The sequence below is a fragment of the Salmo salar genome, chromosome 20, assembly GCF_965601325.2.
Source record: "Salmo salar chromosome 20, fSalSal1, whole genome shotgun sequence".
Classification (NCBI taxonomy): Eukaryota; Metazoa; Chordata; class Actinopteri; order Salmoniformes; family Salmonidae; genus Salmo; species Salmo salar.
This window is the reverse complement of record NC_138310.1, coordinates 86,311,063-86,333,373: the sequence shown is the minus strand read 5'-3', so window position 1 is coordinate 86,333,373 and position 22,311 is coordinate 86,311,063. Positions and strand designations below refer to the sequence as shown.

The following is a 22,311-nucleotide window of genomic DNA, read 5'->3' as shown; positions in this document are numbered from 1 at the left end:
GAACACCAAGATTGGCAAATTCGCCACTGGCGCCCTGTGCTCTTCACAGATGAAAGCAGGTTCACACTGAGCACGTGACAGACGTGACAGAGTCTGGAGACGCCGTGGAGAACGTTCTGCTGCCTGCAACATCCTCCAGCATGACCGGTTTGGCGGTGGGTCAGTCATGGTGTGGGGTGGCATTTCTTTGGGGGGGCCGCACAGCCCTCCATGTGCTCGCCAGAGGTAGCCTGACTGCCATTAGGTACCGAGATGAGATCCTCAGACACCTTGTGAGACCATATGCTGGTGCGGTTGGCCCTGGGTTCCTCCTAATGCAAGACAATGCTAGACCTCATGTGGCTGGAGTGTGTCAGCAGTTCCTGCAAGAGGAAGGCATTGATGCTATGGACTGGCCCACCCGTTCCCCAGACCTGAATCCAATTGAGCACATCTGGGACATCATGTCTCGCTCCATCCACCAACGCCACGTTGCACCACAGACTGTCCAGGAGTTGGCGGATGCTTTAGTCCAGGTCTGGCAGGAGATCCCTCAGGAGACCATCCGCCACCTCATCAGGAGCATGCCCAGGCGTTGTAGGGAGGTCATACAGGCACGTGGAGGCCACACACACTACTGAGCCTCATTTTGACTTGTTTTAAGGACATTACATCAAAGTTGGATCAGCCTGTAGTGTGGTTTTCCACTTTAATTTTGAGTGTGACTCCAAATCCAGACCTCCATGGGTTGATAAATTGGATTTCCATTGATTATTTTTGTGTGATTTTGTTGTCAGCACATTCAACTATGTAAAGAAAAAAGTATTTAATAAGATTATTTATTTCATTCAGATCTAGGATGTGTTGTTTAAGTGTTCCCTTTATTTTTTTGAGCAGTGTATCATGAAATAAATTACAATCACTTAAAACACAGTGTGAAGTGTTATATTGCGTGGGTTTCTTATTACCTATCATACATATTGTCTGCCATAAAAGTCCCAGTCTGCCTCTCCAAGCCACTGTGAGTGTTTGGGAGGGAGGGGTGCGGATCACGTGAAATCCACGGAGATACCAAATTAAATCAGATGAAATGATGACGAGACCAAGGAGTATAAAACAGAACAACCTGAACAGTCTGTGTGGGAGGATATCAGCTTGTCTATGAGCAGGAGGATCTCTCTGCATCTATCGGACCAGTCTGAGGATGTCTCTTCTTCTGTGGTGGTCCCTATACTACCCTGTCTCTATTTCCCCTCTGACAGAAGCCACTTCTACCCAGCCAGCCTGCTCCCCGCAGGGGGCCTTTGAGCTGCCTGGGTTTTCAGCCCAGGGTGACTTCATGATGGGGGGGATCTTTCCCCTTCACTACCGAGTGGAGCTGCCTGGCACGGACTACACTCACCAGCCCCTGGCAGCACTGTGTCAAGGGTGAGCTGACTCACAGGGGGCCTGGATGTGTGGCTCAAGTCCTACAGTTCTATCTCTCTCTCTCTCAGGGGGCCTGGATGTGTGGCTCAAGTCCTACAGTTCTCTCTCTCTTTCTCTCTCTCTCTCTATCATTCTCTCTCTCTCTCTCTCTCTCTCTCTCTCTATGTGAGCTGAGTTACTGGGGGCCTGGATGTGTGGCTCAAGTCCTACTGTAAACAATAAGAGTTTGTGGAGAATAGGTTCTGATTGCCAGGTCCCATTGAGGTCCCACAGGTCCCACTGATTGCCAGGTCCCATCTTTGACCTCTACTGTGAACTCTTGTCTACTGGAATCTCCTCTCCCTTTCTGTGTTTTCCTCCTAATCCCTTAACACCGTGTTCTGTGGTGGGATTGTTGCCACGTTCATTGAGATCAAATTTCTCGGTCTAGTTGTGTTGTTCAGACAAGACTGACCATCAGTGGAAGTGGAAATGGGGAAACATTCTCTCTCTCTCTCTCTCTCTCTTTCTCTCTCTCTCGCTCTCTCTCCCTCTGTTTTTCTCTTTCTATCTCTCTCTCTCTCTCTCTCTCTCTCTCTCTCTCTCTCTCTCTCTCTCTCTCTCTCTCTCTCTCTCAGGTTTGACCCGAGGGCTTTCCGCTGGGCTCAGACCATGAGGCTGGCAGTGGAGGAAATCAACCAGAGTGAGCAGCTGCTGCCCAACCACACGCTGGGCTACAAAATCTTTGACTCGTGTGCCACGCCAGTCACGGCTCTGAGAGCAGTGTTGGCGGTGCTGAACGGACAGGGTGAAGAACAGAGTCCTATGTGTTCTGGTGCCAGCCCGCTAATAGCCATGGTTGGGGAGTCTGGCTCCTCACAGTCCATTGTTTTGTCCAGAACTCTGCAGCCCTTCAGAATCCCCATGGTGAGTGATGATGTTTATTTTTGCAGGGTTCAGATCAGGGTTGTAGTGCTGCCAGAGCTCACCGGAACCTTGCTCCGCCACTTCTCACAGTGGTGCCAGTTTACTACAGTTAACTCCAAGCTGAATCAATATCTGCGAATTCACATAATTTTCTATTAGTACTCTACAGAACTGAATAGAGTAAAGTGACTGTTAGATCAAAAACACCACTTCATTTCTCATGAGATTTTAGGATGATAAGCTGAGTGGTCACATTTCTTTTCTCATCCGGCCTAAACTCAACATTGTGCCACAAGCGACTGGACCATAATCCAGGTAAAGTAAGCCTATGCTATTTGTTACCACCATCTGCTCTCATTTGTTCACGAAACCACACTTAAGCCATACATCATTCAATAAGATCTAAATGTATATTCCCATGAGACCGATTAAGATCAAATGATTGGATGGTTCACTGGTAAAACGAGAATAATTATAATTCACGATTGACAGATGGCCTCTTTTTAAAATTACGCACGTCTAATTTGGTGTTTGACGGAATTAAAAAACAGAACTATTTATTGAGACAATATGTGTGGGTGTGGCCAGACATTGCATTTGGAGGATGCCTTTAATACATATTCTAAAATGATATTCAATAGGCTGCATCAGTCAGTACAAACTTTGAATGAGAAATTATGACTTTATTATTTTAGATGTGGGCTCCGGTACCTCAGAAAGTGGCACTACACCACTGGTGCAGATGAAAAGGCATTTCTTGTTTTTAAGTTAAGATTCACTGTTGAACTAGGGGGAACGAGAATAAAATTCAGATTCTGTGGATCAGTATTCAAATTTAAAAATCTTGAATTATCTTAGTGTAAATAGCTGATCTACTATTCAAAAAGGGTGGTGTGTCTGTGACTCTGAACACATATTTAAAAGCGCTAATCAACAACTTGTAGCTAGAATTACATAGTTGTTAACAATTTTATTAAATATGTTGTCTTCTGTTTATGACTACTGTAAATACGATTAGCGCTCTCATAAATAATACATGATTTGTATATATATTAATGTATTTTACATTTTGTAATAATGGTATATGTGGTTTATATGCACACCTTGAAATTATTAAGTGAAGTTAACGTTTGCTTAAAATAGGTGTTCTATGTTCTTTCAGATTAGCTATTTCTCCACCTGCTCATGCCTGAGTGACAGGAAAGAATACCCGACGTTCTTCAGAGTGGTTCCAAATGACGACTATCAGGTGAAGGCAATCGCCAGTCTGCTTCAGCGTTTCGGCTGGAAGTGGATCGGTGTGATCCGTGAGGACCACGACTACGGCCACTTCGCCCTGCAGGGCCTGAAGAGGGAGATCCAGAACACAGATGTCTGTCTGGCCTATGATGAGATGATCCCTAAAGACTACAGCAGAGAGAGGGTCCTGCAGATCCTGGAGGTGATGAGGCACTCCACAGCGCGGGTGGTGATAGTCTTCTCTGGGGAGGGAGAGTTATACCCTTTCCTCAAGGAGTTTGTCAAGCAGAACATCACTGGTACCCAGTGGGTGGCCAGTGAGGCCTGGGTCACTGCCAATGTGCTGGCAGAGACTTATCCATTCCTGGATGGGACTATTGGCTTTGCCATCCGCTCAGGGAAAGTCCCAGGGCTCAGGGACTACCTGCAGACGGTGAACCCCCACAGGTACCCCTCTAACCCCCTGGTGCAGCAGCTGTGGGAGGCTCTGTACGGCTGCTCTCCCTCTCTGTCCCCCTCCAGCCCCCTGATGCCCCCCTGCTCAGGGCAGGAGACTCTTCTGGAGCAGCACTCAGCCTACATGAACACCTCCAGCCCCAGAGTGGCCTATAATGTGTACAAGGCTGTGTACGCCATTGCTCACTCACTGCACAACCTCCTCCACTGCCAGGCTGGGGCAGGACCCTTCCACAACCGCTCCTGCGCTCACAGCACCAACGTTCACCCCTGGCAGGTATGTGTCAATTACTTACTAAAGTGGGGGGGAAGCATATCATTATGATAAATAACTAAACAGATGAATGTTGAAAAGATTTTGGTGTGTCAACAAATGTAATTAGATGTAGTTAAAGAATGAGACAATTATTTTCCTCTTATCATAGCTCCAGCAATATCTCCAGGACGTGTCCTTCAATGTATCTGGAGAAAATATGAACTTTGACCAGAAAGGGGACGCCATCCCATCCTATGACCTCATCAACTGGCAGAGGGGGCCAAATGGAGGTCCCCGCTTTGTCACAGTGGGGCTGTATGATGGCTCAAAGGACTCTGGGAAGGAGCTGGCAATACAGCAAGAGAAGATAATGTGGGCGAGGCATCAGAGCAAGGCAAGCTGCTCACACTGTGTATTTAACCACATCAGATGCCAACTGTTGACGTTGTGTAGAGAGTCCTGGATGTAAGTTCCTCTGCATGGTGAATGTAAACATATTATTATAGCTATTTTTAAACAGGATTATTTGTCCTGAAATATTTTTGTTTCTCCAAAGCTTGTATTGCAGGTAACCCAGTCGATGCGTTCCAATGCTTGATGTCCTTTTCTTATTCTCTAACCATCCTACTAGAACTGTCAGTGAAATTTCTCCAATGATCTCATATTGAGTTCCCTCTAGTGGCTGGAATAATATGAGTATTAAGGTAGCATTAAATAGTCTGAAGATATTGATCTTTGATTTGTTCAGCTGGTGGTCTCCGTGTGCAGTGTTAGCTGTGCTCCAGGATCCAGGAAGGCTGTCCGTCGTGGGGAACCTCTGTGCTGCTTTGACTGTGTACCATGTGACAGCGGCAAGATTAGTAATCAGACAGGTGAGGACAGATATACCCTAATCAATATAAGGACTTACCTGTAGATTAGTAATCAGACAGGTGAGGACTGATATACCCTAATCAATATAATGATTGATTGGTAGATTTTATAGTCTCTCTAGATCCAGTTGAGTGCACTATGTACATCCTGTCCATGTGTTGTGTTAGAAAGAGCCAGCAGCACGTCCTCCTCCAGTCGTCTTATTCCTGTAGCCTCCTTTAACCCTAAAAAAGTATTTTTTGTTTAATAGTGCCAACGGGTAATACCCCAATTTACCCCAAATTGGTAATGATTGCAAAGAGACACTGTCTATCAAGCAGTAACACTTTTTTATTTTATTAACCATTTTGTAACATGAGAAAATGGTTTAAATTCCCCAAAATAAGCATATATTTTTACATTTTCACACATTTTAGTTTTTTGTATTTTTCATGTTTTTAACATATATTTTGATTTGATTTGATTTATTATGATCCCCATTAGCTGATGCCATTGGTGACAATTAGTCTTACTCGAGGTCCGACATATAACAAAAAATACATTACAGGCAAAAGACGTTACAATTTACAAACATTTACATGCATTTACAAACATGCAGTGTATGTGCTGATAAATGTGATACATTTCATCCACTTGTTATGAAGATTTGTCTGTTATTCATTCAAAGTGTTCTGTAATACTCAGAGGCTGAGAAATTGGCGATTGAGTTAATCTGTCATACTGGTACGATTTAAGATGGTCACAGATATGGGCGATATAGGCAATTAAGATGGACACCGATATGGGCGATATAGGAGATTAAGATGGCCACCGATATGGGCGATATAGGCAATTAAGATGGACACCGATATGGGCGATATAGGAGATTAAGATGGCCACCGATATGGGCGATATAGGCAATTAAGATGGCCACCGATATGGGCGATATAGGCGATTAAGATGGCCACCGATATGGGCGATATAGGAGATTAAGATGGCCACCAATATGGGCGATATAGGCAATTAAGATGGACACCGATATAGGCGATATAGGAGATTAAGATGGTCACAGATATGGGCGATATAGGCAATTAAGATGGACACCGATATGGGCGATATAGGAGATTAAGATGGCCACCGATATGGGCGATATAGGAGATTAAGATGGCCACCGATATGGGCGATATAGGAGATTAAGATGGCCACCGATATGGGTGATATAGGCGATTAAGCACCGGTGACATCAGACTTTTAGCTCTAACTTTGGAATGCTATGGGCTACCAATTGCATCTGAAAAATGGGACTCTGAACTTGGTATAGATACACAGACTGGAAACTAAACATGTATTTATAGTGCCCCCCTAGGGGCCAAATCTGGGATGGCTCCATATCTATATATGTAAGGATACATTCATCTACCTCTCTGTGCCAAATTTGATCACAAAGTAAAACTTTTGAGTTCACATTTTCAGCTGAGCCTCTATGCATATCTAGTATGCAAAGAAATTTCAGAAGGATAAAAAAATTTAAGAGTTTTGAAATTATGACAATTTACCCTTGTTGGTACTTTAAGGGTTAACCTATGTACACCAGTCCCATTTCTGCCACCTAATGTCACTTACCTGTAGAATATCGCATGACTGCATCACATAACCAAAATTCCTAAGCTCTTTCTCTCTGTTTTTCTGTGTAGATTCTATAGACTGCAAAGAATGTCCCGAGGACTACTGGTCAAACAATGATGGAACAATGTGCATCCCCAAGGTGGTGGAGTTCCTTTCCCATGATGCAATGGGGATAGCCCTGACTGTGATCGCTGTAGTGGGCGCTTGTCTGACCGTGTCCATCCTGGCGGTCTTCCTCCATCACAGGACCACTCCCATCGTCCGTGTCAACAACTCTGAGCTGAGTTTCTTTATTCTTCTCTCCCTGACTCTGTGCTTCCTCTGTGCGCTGATGTTCATCGGGGAGCCCACCTCCTGGTCCTGCATGCTGCGCCACACCGCCTTCAGCATCACCTTCTCCCTCTGCATCTCCTGCATCCTGGGCAAGACTCTGGTGGTCCTGGCAGCCTTCACTGCCGCCAGGCCTGGGAACAACATTATGAAGTGGCTGGGGCCCAAACAGCAGAGGGTCATCATATTCTCCTGTACCCTGGTTCAGGTGCTGATCTGTGCTGCCTGGCTCATGGCTGCCCCTCCCTACCCCTCCAGAAATATCCAGGACCAACGGTCTAAGATCATTCTGGAGTGCAGTGTGGGCTCCCAACTGGCCTTCTGGTGCGTTCTGGGATACATCGGCCTCTTGGCCTGTCTGTGCTTCATTCTGGCTTTTCTGGCCAGGAAACTGCCAGGCAACTTTAATGAGGCCAAGTTCATCACCTTCAGCATGCTGATCTTCTGTGCCGTGTGGATCTCCTTCATCCCTGCCTACGTCAGCTCTCCTGGGAAGTACACCGTGGCTGTAGAGATCTTTGCCATCCTGGCCTCCAGCTTTGGGCTGCTGTTCTGTCTGTTTGCTCCAAAGTGTTACATCATCCTCCTGAAGCCAGAGAAGAACACTAAACCACATCTCATGGGGAGGAAATAAAAATGCATAGATTAATGAGGACACATTTGTTTGTCATAGTTCTCAGTTTACTTTTGACCTACTGTAAACCCATAAATGAAATAGATGTTTATTGTGTCTTCGGGACATTTTAATGGAATGTGGCAAGCTAGAAATGATACTTTTTTTGGTTGAATTACTGTACCATTTTCCTGATCAAAGATATAGCTCACCCAAGTTAGCTAATTTTATGGTTACTGTATCTAGAGCAAGGGGGGGCAAAGTACGGCCCGCAGGGCACTTCAATCCGGCCTGTGAGGCATAAAAAACGTTTTTTTCTCCCCAATTTCGTGGAATCCAATTGGTAGTTAAAGTCTTGTTCCATTGCTGCAACTCCCGTACGGACTCGGGAGAAGCGAAGGTCTTAAGCCGTGCTTCCTCCGAAAGACAACCCAGCCAAGCCGCACTGCTTCTTGACACAATGCCCACTTAACCCGGAAGCCAGCCACACCAATGTGTCAGAGGAAACACTGTACACTTGGCGACCATGTATGCGCACGGCCCGCCACAGGAGTCCCTAGAGCGCGATTCGACAAGGAAATATTGGCCTGCCAAACCCTCTCCTAACCCAGATGATGCTGGGCCAGCTGTGCGACGTCTCAAAGGTCCCCAGTCACCACCAGCTGTGACACAGCCTGGGATCAAACCCGGGTCTGTAGTGACGCCTCAAGCACTGCGATGTACTGCCTTCAACTGCAGCGCCACTCAGGAGGCCTCTGCAAATAGATTTAAACAAACAGTTGGTCCCCAAAGACATGTGTCACTCCGTTGAATTTCAAATCCCGATGTGGCCCTCGAGCCAAAACGTTTGCCTACCCCTGATCTAGAGAGAGGTTTAGTCATGCTATAGTCATGATACGTTTTTGTTTTAACAATGATTGTTTTATTATTATTAGACAGTAGTTATTATAGATGTTTTCTTTTTTTATTGTTTTAACTTAGCAATTTTACTGTGTTATCTTCCTTTTTTCATATTATTCTGGTTACTAAGCATTGCTTTTTTGTAAATTGTTTTGTCCTTTGAAAACAAAATGGAGCATCTCAAGAGATTTCATCCTGAAAACTGTCAAATAAATAAAGAATTAAACGCTACAGCATTTGAATCGTGCTACCAGAGGTTTTACACACTATAACGCTAATGCTATGTGGTACAGTGGCTTGCGTAAGTATTTACCCCCTTGGCATTTTTCCTGTTTTGTTGCCTTACAACCTGGAATTAAAATGGATTGTGGCGGGGTTTGTATAATTTGATGCCTACCACTTTGAAGATGCAAAATATTTTTTTATTGAGAAACAAAGAAATAAGACAAAAAACACAAGATTTGAGCATGCATAACTATTCACCCCCGCAAAGTCAATACTTTGTAGAGCCACCTTTTGCAGCAATTACAGCTGTAAGTCTCTTGGGGTATGGCTCTATAAACTTGGCACATCTAGCCACTGGGATTTTTGCTCATTCTTCAAGGCAAAACTGATCCATCTCCTTTAAGTTGGGTGGGTTCCACTGGTGTACAGCAATATTTAAGTCATACCACACATTCTCAATTGGATTGAGGTCTGGGCTTTGACTAGGCCATTCCAAGGCATTTAAATGTTTCCCCTTAAACCACACAACTGATGCTTTAGCAGTATGCTTAGGGTTATTGTCCTGCTGGAAGGTGAACCTCCATCCCAGTCTCAAATCTCTGGAGGACTGAAACAGGTTTCCCTGTATTTAGCGCCATCCATCATTCCTTCAATTCTGACCAGTTTCCCAGTCCCTACTGATGACAAACATCCCCACAGCATGATGCTGCCACCACCATGCTTCACTGTGGGAATGGTGTTCTCGGGGTGATGGGAGGTGTTTGGTTTGCGCCAGCCATAGTGATTTCCTTGATGGCCAAAAAGCTCAATTTTACTCTCGTCTGACCAGAGTACCTTCTTCCATATGTTTGGGGAGTCTCCCACATGACATTTGGCAAACACCAAACGTGTTTGCTTATTTTTTTCTTTAAAGGATCGGCCCCTTTTTTTAAATGTTCACCTAAAATGACATACCCAAATCTAACTGCCTGTAGTTCAGGCCCTGAAGCAAGGGTATGCATATTCTTGGTACCATTTGAAAGGAAACACTTTAAAGTTTGTGGAAATGTGAAAGGAATGTAGGAGAATATAACACAATAGATCTGGTAAAATATTGTTTTGTTGGTACAATCATCTTTGAAATGCAAGAGAAAGGCCATAATTTATTATTCCATCCCAGGTGCAATTTAGATTTAGGCCACTAGATGGCAGCAGTGTATGTGCAAAGTTTAAGAATGATCCAATGAACCGTTTAAAATGTGGTATCAAGACTGCCCAAATGTGCCTAATTTGTTTATTAATAACTTTTCATGTTCAAAATTGTGCACTCTCAAACAATAGCATGGTATTATTTCACAGTAATAGCTACAGTAAATTGGACAGTACAGTTAGATTAACAAGAATTGAAGCTTTCTGCCAATATCAGATATGTCTATGTACTGGAAAATGTTCTTGTTACTTATAACCTCATGCTAATCGCATTAGCCTACATTAGCTCAACCGTCCCACAGGGGACCCACCAATCCTGAAGAAGTTTTAAGCAATGGCTTTTTTCTGGCCATTCTTCTGTAAAGCCCAGCTCTGTGGAGTGTACGGAGTGTGGTCCTATGGACAGATACTCCAATCTCCGCTGTAGAGCTTTGTAGCTCTTTCAGGGTTATCTTTGGTCTCTTTGTTGCCTCTCCTTGCCTGGTCCGTAGGTTTTGGTGGGCGGCCCTCTGTTGGCAGGTTTGTTGTGGTGCCATATTCTTTCCATTTTTAATAATGGATTTAATGGTGCTCTATGGGATGTTCAAAATGTCTGATATTTTTTTGTAACCCAACCCTGATCTGTACTTCTCCACAACTTTATCCCTGACCTGTTTGGAGAGCTCCTTGGTCTTCATAGTGCCGCTTGCTTGGTGGTGCCCCTTGCTTAGTGGTGTTGCAGATTCTGGGGCCTTTCAGAACAGCTGTATATATATTGAGATCATGTGACACTTAGATTGCACACAGGTGGACTTTTATTTAACTAATTATGTGACTTATGAAGGCAATTGATTGCTCCATATCTTATTTAGGGGCTTCAAAGCAAAGGGGATGTATACATATGTATTTTTTCATTTCACTTCACCAATTTTGACTATTTTGTGTATGTCCATTACATGAAGTACAAATAAAAATCAATTTAAATTACAGGTTGTAATGCAACAAAATAGGATAAATGCCAAGGGGATGAATACTTTTGCAAGGCACTGTAGCGTGGTAAATAAACTGTAATCATACCCTCATCCCTAGCCTAGACACCCATTTATAGTACAGTATAAACTTGTGATGATGTGATGATGTCATATGCCTTCTAAACAGATGTCCAATCCAGGGCTTGTCTTGTCAGTAATGAGATGCAGAGAGACGATAGGTCATATATATATAACTGCTCTCCTGCCCTCTCTCTGACTGTTAGAGGGGATAGGTGTGAGTGAGGATGTCTCTGCTGTTCTTGTGGTCTCTATCTTCCTCCCTCACACTCAGCCCGTCCTCCACCCTAGCCACAGACTCAGAGTGTGTTCTGCTGAGTGGCTTTGATCCTGGGTTCGTGGCTGATGGTGACTTTGTCATTGGGGGTATTTTCCCCTTGCACTACAACCAGGAGATGCCAGACGTCAACTACACCTACCAACCAACAGCAGTCAGGTGCAATGGGTGAGTTTTCAGTGTTAACCAGTAATACTCTTTTTGACCTGTAGCCTCTTTCCCTCGTGTAGTTTCTAGTTCTATTTGACTCCTTTTATCATCACTTTCTCCTCTGTGTTTTTCTCTCTCTCTCCTCATCCTTCCTCTCCTCCTCCTCATCTCTCTCACTCTCTCTCCTCATCCTTCCTCCCCTCCTCCTCTCCTCCTCATCTCTCTCCTTATCCTTCCTCTCCTCCTTATCTTTCTTTCCTCCTCTCTCTCGCTCTCTCTCCTTATCCTTCCTCTCCTCCTTATCTTTCTTTCCTCATTCTTCCTCCCCCTCCTCATCTCTCTCACTAACATCTGTCTCTCTCTCTCTCTGTGTGTGTGTGTATTCAGGTTTGACCCGAGGGCTTTCCGCTGGGCTCAGACCATGAGGCTGGCGGTGGAGGAGATCAACCAGAGTGTGCAGCTGCTGCCCAACCACATGCTTGGCTACAAGATCTTTGACTCATGTGCCTATCCTCTGACAGGGCAGAGGGCTGCTCTGGCAATGTTGAACGGACTGGGCCAGGCTCACACTCACATGTGTTCTGGTGCCTCTCCTCTCCTGGCTGTTATCGGAGAATCCGGTTCTGCTCAGTCTATTGTCGTATCCAGAATCCTGCAGCCCTTTAAAATACCCATGGTAGGGCTCCACTGAGAGTTCAGCTATGTTAAGGATTTACCTTTTTATTATTTGACTTATCGATCAACTGCAGACTCATGATACTGTACAACCTTTCTGGTTCTCTGTGTGTAAATATGCATATGAAGAGGTAATTTCCAAAAAACGCTTTTTACAGCAGTTGTTCACATTTGTGTTTTTTTTCATCAGAAGTGATTGCTTATGGGTACCTTCATGTGTGTGTAACATATTACTGTTCTCAGATTTTTTATTCAAAGATTTTAGAAAATGTGTTTATTCGAAAAAACACTATATAGCCATTGTTTAGCTGCAATGGAATGTACATATCCTGTCTATTTGACTGTGATATGTGATTGTCTCACTGAGCTATACATAAATGCACTTACTGTAAGTCACTCTGGATAAGAGCATCTGCTATATGACTAAATTGTAAAATGTAAATGTTTTACTTACAGATCTCATATTACTGTATTGAATTATGATTATGATTATATATATTACTGTGTAAAACCTAGCAGTCCTACTTATTTCTCTGAAAATGAGGCAGATGTATATCATTTAGTAAAAAAACATGATTATTTGTCTCTCTGAAATGAAACCATCAAGTGATAGATTTTAAACAAATAAATGCATCATTAAACAACCCCATGCCATGATTAGATTAGAGAAAAAACACAGCAATCTCTTTAACCATTTCAGCAATAAAAGCTAATTAGCAATAAAAGCTAATTAGCAATAAAAGCTAATTTACCAACATTTCTGAAAATGTATATGTAGCGTTTTGGAAAGAAACTCTTCATATGAGTGTTCTTGTGTCTGTATTGTAGGAAGAACGAGTGTTTTACTAACAACGTCTTTCCTCAGATCAGCTACTTCTCGTCGTGCGCGTGCCTCGGTGACAGGAGGAAGTACCCCACCTTCTTCAGAGTAATCCCCAACGATGACTACCAGGTGAAGGCCTGGAATTAAATAAAAAAGGATTAGGCAATGATCTCATGAATCTCGGGATTCTTCGGGAAGTATTTCTGAAGTGGATCTCCCTGCAGTCAACTTAAATGCAGTGAATCAAAGTATGTTCACTTCCTGAACTGTTATGACCTAATTTCTGTCTAATCCTCCTTTCTTCTATCCCAGGTGAAGGCTATGGCTCAGCTGCTGGTGCGGTATGACTGGCGCTGGGTGGGGGTGGTGCGTGGAGACCATGAATATGGGCACTTCGCCCTACAAGGGCTGCTGAGGGAGCTAAAGGGGACAGGGGTGTGTGTGGCCTACCAGGAGATGATCCCTCTGCTCTACAATCAGCAGAGGGCCCTGGAGATCATAGAGGTATGAAGAGAGGGAGAGAGACTGTTCTGTCCCTGACGCAAATGTGTCTTGCATATTTAAAAAAAAAAAACGAGTACTATACAGAATTAAAGGTTATATCTCTCCCTGTCTCCCCTCTCTCCTCTCTCTCTCCCATTCTAACTCCTCTCCCACCCTGTCTCCTTCTCTCTCCTTCCTCTTCCCTCTTCTGCCTCCATCTCTCTCACCTTTACCCTCTATTATCTTCTCATCTCTCCCCACTCTCTCTTCTCTCTAGGTCATGCGTAGCTCCACAGCCAGGGTAGTGGTGGTGTTCTCTGCCGAGGGGGAAATGACTCCCTTCCTGAAGGACTACATGGCACAGAACATCACAGGGATCCAGTGGGTGGCCAGCGAGGCCTGGGTCACTGCCTCTCTCTTCACCACCAGCGAGTACTTCCCCTACCTGGGGGGCACCATCGGCTTTGGGATCAGGCAGGGACAAATCCCAGGGCTCAGGGACTACCTGCAGACGGTGAACCCCCGCAGGTACCCCTCTAACCCCCTGGTGCAGCAGCTGTGGGAGGCTCTGTATGGCTGCTCTCCCTCTCTGTCCCCCTCCAGCCCCCTGATGCCCCCCTGCTCAGGGCAGGAGACTCTTCTGGAGCAGCACTCAGCCTACATGAACACCTCCAGCCCCAGAGTGGCCTATAATGTGTACAAGGCTGTGTACGCCATTGCTCACTCACTGCACAACCTCCTCCACTGCCAGGCTGGGGCAGGACCCTTCCACAACCGCTCCTGCGCTCACAGCACCGACATTCACCCCTGGCAGGTATATGTATTGTAACTATCTGGACCGTTTGAAAAAAGAATACAACAGATCATCTACTGTACCTGTTCAATATCTGTCATCTCTAGCAAATCCATATGCTAATTGACAGCTATAGGGCTTCATACCACTCTGCAAAAATATCACATATCTTTTTTTTCTGATTTTGCAATGTTTCTTCAAAGCTGCAGCACTATCTACAAGAACTTGCCTTTTACATTTCTGGGGAGGAGGTGAACTTTGACCTGAAAGGGGATTCCATTCCGTACTATGACATCATCAACTGGCAGAGGGGCTCGGGTGGGAACATGGAGTTCATCAACGTCGGTCTGTTCGACGGAGCAAAGGACTCTGGGAAGGAGTTGGTGATCCAGGAGGAGAAGATCGTGTGGGCGGGGCATCAGAGCAAGGCAAGCTGCTCACACTGTGTATTTAACCACATCAGATGCCAACTGTTGACGTTCTGTAGGGTGAGGTGGAGGTAAGTAGGTGGAATGGGATAGGTTGGGATTTGATGAAATACTGTGATTCCAATGTAAGATGCATGTTGGTCTTGCAATGTGTCCCTCTTACATAGTCTCAAGTTAAAAAGTAATAGTAATGAAGACAATACATTTTATGCTAAATGTATACAACTGGTTCACGGTGAACCAGCTTAATCAGTGTTGTCTCTGTGGTGTTCAGCTGGTGGTCTCCGTGTGCAGTGCCAGCTGTGCTCCAGGATCCAGGAAGGCTGTCCGTCGTGGGGAACCTCTGTGCTGCTTTGACTGTGTACCATGTGACAGCGGCAAGATTAGTAATCAGACAGGTGAGGACAGATATACCATAATCAATATAATGACTTACCTGTAGATTAGTAATCAGACAGGTGAGGACTGATATACCCTAATCAATATAATGACTTACCTGTAGATTAGTAATCGGACAGGTGAGGACTGATATACCCTAATCAATATAATGACTTACCTGTAGATTAGTAATCAGACAGGTGAGGACTGATATACCCTAATCAATATAATGACTTACCTGTAGATTAGACAGGTGAGGACTCTGATTTATGTTAATCAATAGAACAACTTTCTTTTGGTAGATTTTATAGTCTCTCTAGATCCAGTTGAGTGCAGTATTTTTTTTAAAATTTAATTTAACCTTTATTTAACTAGGCAAGTCAGTTAAGAACAAATTCTTGTTTTCAATAACAGCCAAGGAACAGTGGGTTAACTGCCCTGATCAGGGGTAGAATGACAGATTTTTACCTTGTCAGCTCGGGGATTCGATCTAGCAACTATGCACATCCTGTCCGTGTGTTGTGTTGATGCTGACAGAAAGGGCCTTGTGTTGTCCAGCAGCACGTCCTCCTCCAGTTGTCTTATTCCTGTAGCCTCCTTTAACCCTAAAAGCACCAAGGTATTTTTTGTGCCAACGGGTAATACCTCAATTTACCCCAAATTGGTAATGATTGCAAAGAGACACTCTGTCAAGCAGTAACACTTTTTATTTGATTAACCCTTAGTAACACAAGAAAATTGTTTAAATTCCCCAAAATAAGCATATATGTAAAACATTCCACACGTTAATCGTCAAATTTGATGTTTAAAAAAAAAAGAAGATTTTATTTCATCCATAGCCACTAGTGTGTGTTGATAAATGTGATACATTTCATCCACTTGTTATGAACTTGGTCTGTTATCCAATCACAGTGTTCTGTAATACTTAGAGGCTGAGAAAATGGAGGTTGAGCTAACCTGATACCGGTACGACCTAAAATGGCCGATATGGCTCTAACATTTGACTTTTCGCTCCAACATTTGAAATGCTATGGGCCTATCAACTCAGTTCCAATAACTTATGAAATATCAAATTCTGAACTTTGTATAGAGACATTGACTGGAAGCTAAATAAGAATTTACATTTGAGTTATTCTTTAGTTCTATTGGCTGACATGATTTCGAAAGGCACACACCTGTCTATATAAGGTCCCACAGTTGCACGTCAGAGCAAAATACAAGCCATAAGGTCGAAGGAATTGTCCGTAGAGCTCTGAGATAGGATTGTGCTGAGGCACAGATCTGGGGAAGGATACAGAAACATTTCTGGTCCGCAAAAACACAGTGGTCTCCATCATTCTTAAATGGAAGAAGTTCGAAACCATCAACAATCTTCCTAGAGCTGGCCGCTCTGCCAAACTGAGCAATTGGGGAAGAAGGGCCTTGGTCAGGGTGGTGACCAAGAACCCGATGGTCTGTCTGACAGAGCTCCAGAGTTCATCTGTGGAGACTAGAGAACCTTCCAGAAGGACACACATCTCTGCAGCAATCCACCAATCATACCTTTATGGTAGAGTGGCCAGACTGAAGCCACTCCTCAGTAAAAGGACCTGCTCAGGACCTCAGACTGGGGCGAAGGTTCACCTTCCAACAGGACAATGACCCTAAGCACACAGCCAAAGCAATGCAGGACTGGCTTCGGGGCAAGTCTCTGAATGTTCTTGACTTGCCCAGCCAGAGCCCGGACTTGAACCCCATCGAACATTTCTGGAGAGACCTAAAAATAGCTGTGCAGCGACGCTCCCCATCCAACCTGACAGAGCTTGAGATGATCTGCAGAGAAGAATTGGAGAAACTCCCCAAAAACAGGTGTGCTAAGCTTGTAGCGCCATACCCCAAAAAACTCGAAGCTGTAATCCCTGCCAAAGGTGCTTCAACAAAGTACTGTGTAAAGGGAATAGTGAATACTTATGTAAATGTGATACTTGCATTTTTTATTATTAATACACTTGCAAAAATGTCAAATCTGTTTTTGCTTTCTCATTATAGGGTATTGTGTATAGATTAATGAGGGAAAAAAACGATTTAATACATTTTAGAATAAGGCTGTAACGTAACAAAATGTGAAAAAAGTCAGGGGATCTGAATACTTTCCGAATACACTGTATATTTTTCAGGGTACATACATCTACTTCTCTGTGCCAAATGCTCTGTCACAAATTTGAAAATTCAGTCAACATTTTCAGCTTAGCCACTGTGCACCAATAGTATACAAAATAGATCATATTTTAACGTTTCTCTGTATAAAAAAAAAGAGTTTTGAAATTATGACAATTTACCCTTGTTGGTATTTTAAGACTTATGATCTGTACACCAGTCCCACATCTGCTACCAAATGTCACTTACCTGTAGGATATTGCCTGACTGCATCACATACCCATCAATGATAAATTCATATTCTCTTTCTCTGTTTTTCTGTGTAGATTCTATAGACTGCACAGAATGTCCCGAGGACTACTGGTCAAACGCTGATGGAACAATGTGCATACCCAAAGTGGTGGAGTTCCTTTCCCATGATGCAATGGGGATAGCCCTGACTGTGATCGCTGTAGTGGGTGCCTGTCTGACCGTGTCTGTCCTGGCAGTCTTCCTCCATCACAGGACCACTCCCATCGTCCGTGTCAACAACTCTGAGCTGAGTTTCTTTATTCTTCTCTCCCTGACTCTGTGCTTCCTCTGTGCGCTGATGTTCATCGGGAAGCCCACCTCCTGGTCCTGCATGTTGCGCCACACCGCCTTCAGCATCACCTTCTCCCTCTGCATCTCCTGCATCCTGGGCAAGACTCTGGTGGTCCTGGCAGCCTTCACTGCCGCCAGGCCTGGGAACAACATTATGAAGTGGCTGGGGCCCAAACAGCAGAGGGTCATCATATTCTCCTGTACCCTGGTTCAGGTGCTGATCTGTGCTGCCTGGCTCATGGCTGCCCCTCCCTACCCCTACAGAAATATCCAGGACCAACGGTCTAAGATCATTCTGGAGTGCAGTGTGGGCTCCCAACTGGCCTTCTGGTGCGTTCTGGGATACATCGGCCTCTTGGCCTGTCTGTGCTTCATCCTGGCTTTTCTGGCCAGGAAACTGCCAGGCAACTTTAATGAGGCCAAGTTCATCACCTTCAGCATGCTGATCTTCTGTGCTGTGTGGATTTCCTTCATCCCTGCCTACGTCAGCTCTCCTGGGAAGTACACAGTAGCTGTAGAGATCTTTGCCATCCTGGCCTCCAGCTTTGGGCTGCTGTTCTGTCTGTTTGCTCCAAAGTGTTACATCATCCTCCTGAAGCCAGAGAAGAACACTAAACAACATCTCATGGGGATTAAAAAGTAGTGAATGAGTAATACAAAATGTATTTTTCCTTATGTATGTACTTTTGTTACTTAAAATGTACAGTTTATCCCATATAGGCTACAATCTACACTGAGTATACAAAACATTAACAACACCTGATCTTTCCATGACATAGACTAACCAGCTGAATACAGTTAAAAGCTAAGATCTGTATTGCTGTCACTTGATGAAGGAGAGGAGACAGGTTAAAGAAGGATTTTTAAGCCTTGAGACGATTGAGACATGGATTGTGTATGAAAGATTAGTGGAATCTCTGTCGGTAGCTGGACAGGTAGGATAACTGACAGTGAAGGTGAACAGGTGGCCACGGGTCAGGTGACAGAGGAATGGATGAGACTGAGGCAGGAATTCCTTTAACCATGAAGTAGTATATTTACTGGGTAGTCTGTGCTGCATAACAACGGAAACAGAATAACATGTATCCAATCAAATTCATAACATGTATCCAATCAAATTCAGAATCACAAAGATCAAATCATAACAATCATTCATTCGTAACATAATTAGGTCATTCAGTTCAATAGGAAATCAACAGGAATTATCCTTGAGGCATTTAGGCTCATAACTATTCATCATAATCATGAGAAGACTAATACAAATAATTCAATCAGTGATCGGTTATTCAATCTATAATCCCCATCAGTTTGATATCAGAATTGATCAGTTCAGCAAACAATGACGTTTCCTATTTCACCCTTTCAAGTTTGTCTTCATATGTACATGTAATTTCAATGCATATTACCATATATCGATGGCATAATTGGCCTGTGATGATCTGCAGGGCCGTGATCATTGACCATTTACATTGCACAATAGGTTTGATGCATGCTCTCCAAGCCGCGCTCCGCGGTAGTAACTATAAACAATAGTTGATGGCCCGCTCTCCCGATCGCAACAGATAGTTCAGATGAAAGGTTCAGATGAAAGGTAACAGATTCGGTGGACTTACGTGGATTCATGGACGCACAGAACTTCTGGATTAGATGTAGTTAAGGAAGAGAAAGCAGCGAGATCGGGTGATGGCAATTTCCTCCTTTAATTGAGTTGAGATCTGTCGGACATTTCCACCTGACCTAATTAAAGCGCCCCTGGTCCAGCTGAGCAAGTGGCCATGAGCAAGTGAACAAGTGGCCATGATTCTTCCACCAACTCCATGGGCCTTTTCTACAGTGTATGTGTGCCATTCAGAGGGTGAATGTGCAAGACAAAATATTTAAGTGCCTTTGAACGGGGTATGGTAGTAGGTGCCAGGCTCACCGGGCATGTGTCAAGAACTGCAACGCTGCTGGGTTTTTCACGCTCAACTGTTTCCCGTGTGTGCCAAGAATGGTCCACCACCCAAAGGACATCCAACCAACTTGACACATCTGTGAGAAGCATTGGGGTCAACATGGACCAGCATCCCTGTGGAACGCTTTCGACACCTTGTAGAGTCCATGCCTCGACGAATTGAGGCTGTTCTGAAGGGAAAATGAGGAGGGGGGGGGGGGGGGGCAACGGCAACTCAATATTAGGAATGTGTTCCTAGTGTTTGGTAAACTCCGTGTATACACTATATTGGAAATGTTGTTTAACAATGTGTATCTTCCACCTCAGCAACCTTTGAGTACAAACTTGCTGCTTGCAAATAAGGTGTTACAAAAAAAATAAAATGTACATTTATTCATCTGGATTTATTGTTGTTACTCTAATTAATTGGTGTACTTGGGATACAAAAATATCAAAACCTCATCAAAAATATAAAAATTAGGGCACAGAGTATTCACATTCTATTAATGGATTTTTAAAAAAAACTTTGGGGGAAATACTGTATAGAGCCAGCGTGCCAAGAGTACTAGACTGTATGGGAAATACTGTTTAGAGCCAGCGTGCCAAGAGGACTAGACTGTAAGGGAAATACTGTTTAGAGCCAGCGTGCCAAGAGTACTAGACTGTATGGGAAATACTGTTTAGAGCCAGCGTGCCAAGAGGACTAGACTGTAAGGGAAATACTGTTTAGAGCCAGAGTGCCAAGAGGACTAGACTGTAAGGGAAATACTGTTTAGAGCCAGCGTGCCAAGAGGACTAGACTGTAAGGGAAATACTGTTTAGAGCCAGCGTGCCAAGAGGACTAGACTGTAAGGGAAATACTGTTTAGAGCCAGCGTGCCAAGAGGACTAGACTGTAAGGGAAATACTGTTTAGAGCCAGCGTGCCAAGAGGACTAGACTGTAAGGGAAATACTGTATAGAGCCAGCGTGCCAAGAGGACTAGACTGTAAGTGAAATACTGTTTAGAGCCAGCGTGCCAAGAGGACTAGACTGTAAGGGAAATACTGTTTAGAGCCAGCGTGCCAAGAGGACTAGACTGTAAGGGAAATACTGTATAGAGCCAGTGTGCAAAGAGGACTAGACTGTAAGGGAAATACTGTATAGAGCCAGCGTGCCAAGAGGACTAGACTGTAAGGGAAATATTGTATAGAGCCAGCGTGCCAAGAGGACTAGACTGTAAGAGAAATACTGTTTAGAGCCAGCGTGCCAAGAAGACTAGACTGTAAGGGAAATACTGTATAGAGCCAGCGTGCCAAGAGGACTAGACTGTAAGGGAAATACTGTATAGAGCCAGCGTGCCAAGAGGACTAGACTAAGTGAAATACTGTTTAGAGCCAGCGTGCCAAGAGGTCTAGACTGTAAGGGAAATACTGTTTAGAGCCAGCATGCCATGAGGACTAGACTGTAAGAGAAATACTGTTTAGAGCTTGTGTGCCAAGAGGAGTAGACTGTAAGAGAAATACTGCTTAGAGCTAGTGTGCCAAGAGGACTAGACTGCAAGTGCCAAGAGGACTATAAAGCCTGGTCTCAGCCTGGTGTTACCCCGTCATCCCTTTCTTAGTGTTCTTCTCTGGTCTCAGCCTGGTGTTACCCCGTCATCCCTTTCTTAGTGTTCTTCTCTGGTCTCAGCCTGGTGTTACCCCGTCATCCCTTTCTTAGTGTTCTTCTCTGGTCTCAGCCTGGTGTTACCCCGTCATCCCTTTCTTAGTGTTCTTCTCTGGTCTCAGCCTGGTGTTACCCCGTCATCCCTTTTTTACTATTCCTCTCTGGTCTCACTAAGATTATGTATCATTTAGGTGCAAAGATGCACAGCAGCAGACTAGAGGACTAGATGATAAAACTAGAGGATAAGATGGTGAATATCTCCACAGCTACAGTGTACTTCCCAGGAGAGCTGATCCACACTGCATAGAAGAACAGCATGTTGAACGGGGATGAGCTTGGCCTCGTCGAAGGTGTCAGGGAGGTGTTTGCGTCCCAGGAAGGCTAGGAGAAGACAGACCGAGGCCAGCAGGCTGATGTAGCCCAGTACCAGTTAGAACCCCGGGGACTAGGGCTCCTTTACACTCCAGCACCACCATGCTGGTCAGACCATGGTACAAAGAGTTCCTGAACGGGATGGAGAGAGCCGTGGAGAGCCAGTAAACACAGAGACACACCTGGGGGAAGTAGTGGAACAATAAGCATCATATGGTTGGCAATCATGACTATCTGCAAAAGGTTATGTAGTAGAACTAGCTCTACTTGAGGGATGGTGGAGCAGAGCATCAGTTCAACAGCTCTACTTGAGGGACGGTGGAGCAGAGCATCAGCACAACAGCTCTACTTGAGGGACGGTGGAGCAGAGCATCAGTTCAACAGCTCTACCTGAGGGACGGTGGAGCAGAGCATCAGTGTCCTCTGCTGAGGGAGGGCAGAGCCATCATAGCTTCCTACCTTCTGTTACTTGATATCTCCACTGCTGACCTTCTGCCAGTTATTAACATCATAGAGGGGAAGGGGCTTCCCATTGGCATCAAACTGATTGGTGAGACTGTATGTTACTGTATGTTGGTGTAAGAGCTGATGGAAAACAGATTGGTGAGAT

General features: G+C 44.4%; 1 protein-coding gene across 1 annotated transcript; it reads left to right on the top strand.

Moving 5' to 3' along the window:
- Nucleotides 1-1,072: 1,072 nt before the first annotated feature.
- On the top strand, nucleotides 1,073-18,394 carry LOC106581475 (uncharacterized). The gene is made up of 15 exons (XM_045703420.2): nucleotides 1,073-1,112; nucleotides 1,242-1,407; nucleotides 2,025-2,313; nucleotides 3,476-4,285; nucleotides 4,434-4,658; nucleotides 5,013-5,136; nucleotides 6,811-7,699; nucleotides 11,301-11,471; nucleotides 11,841-12,029; nucleotides 12,957-13,080; nucleotides 13,264-13,455; nucleotides 13,712-14,248; nucleotides 14,431-14,655; nucleotides 14,930-15,053; nucleotides 17,496-18,394. Exons 1-15 carry the CDS (start codon nucleotides 1,073-1,075, stop codon nucleotides 18,392-18,394), a joined length of 5,004 nt encoding a protein of 1,667 aa, XP_045559376.1.
- Nucleotides 18,395-22,311: the final 3,917 nt, after the last annotated feature.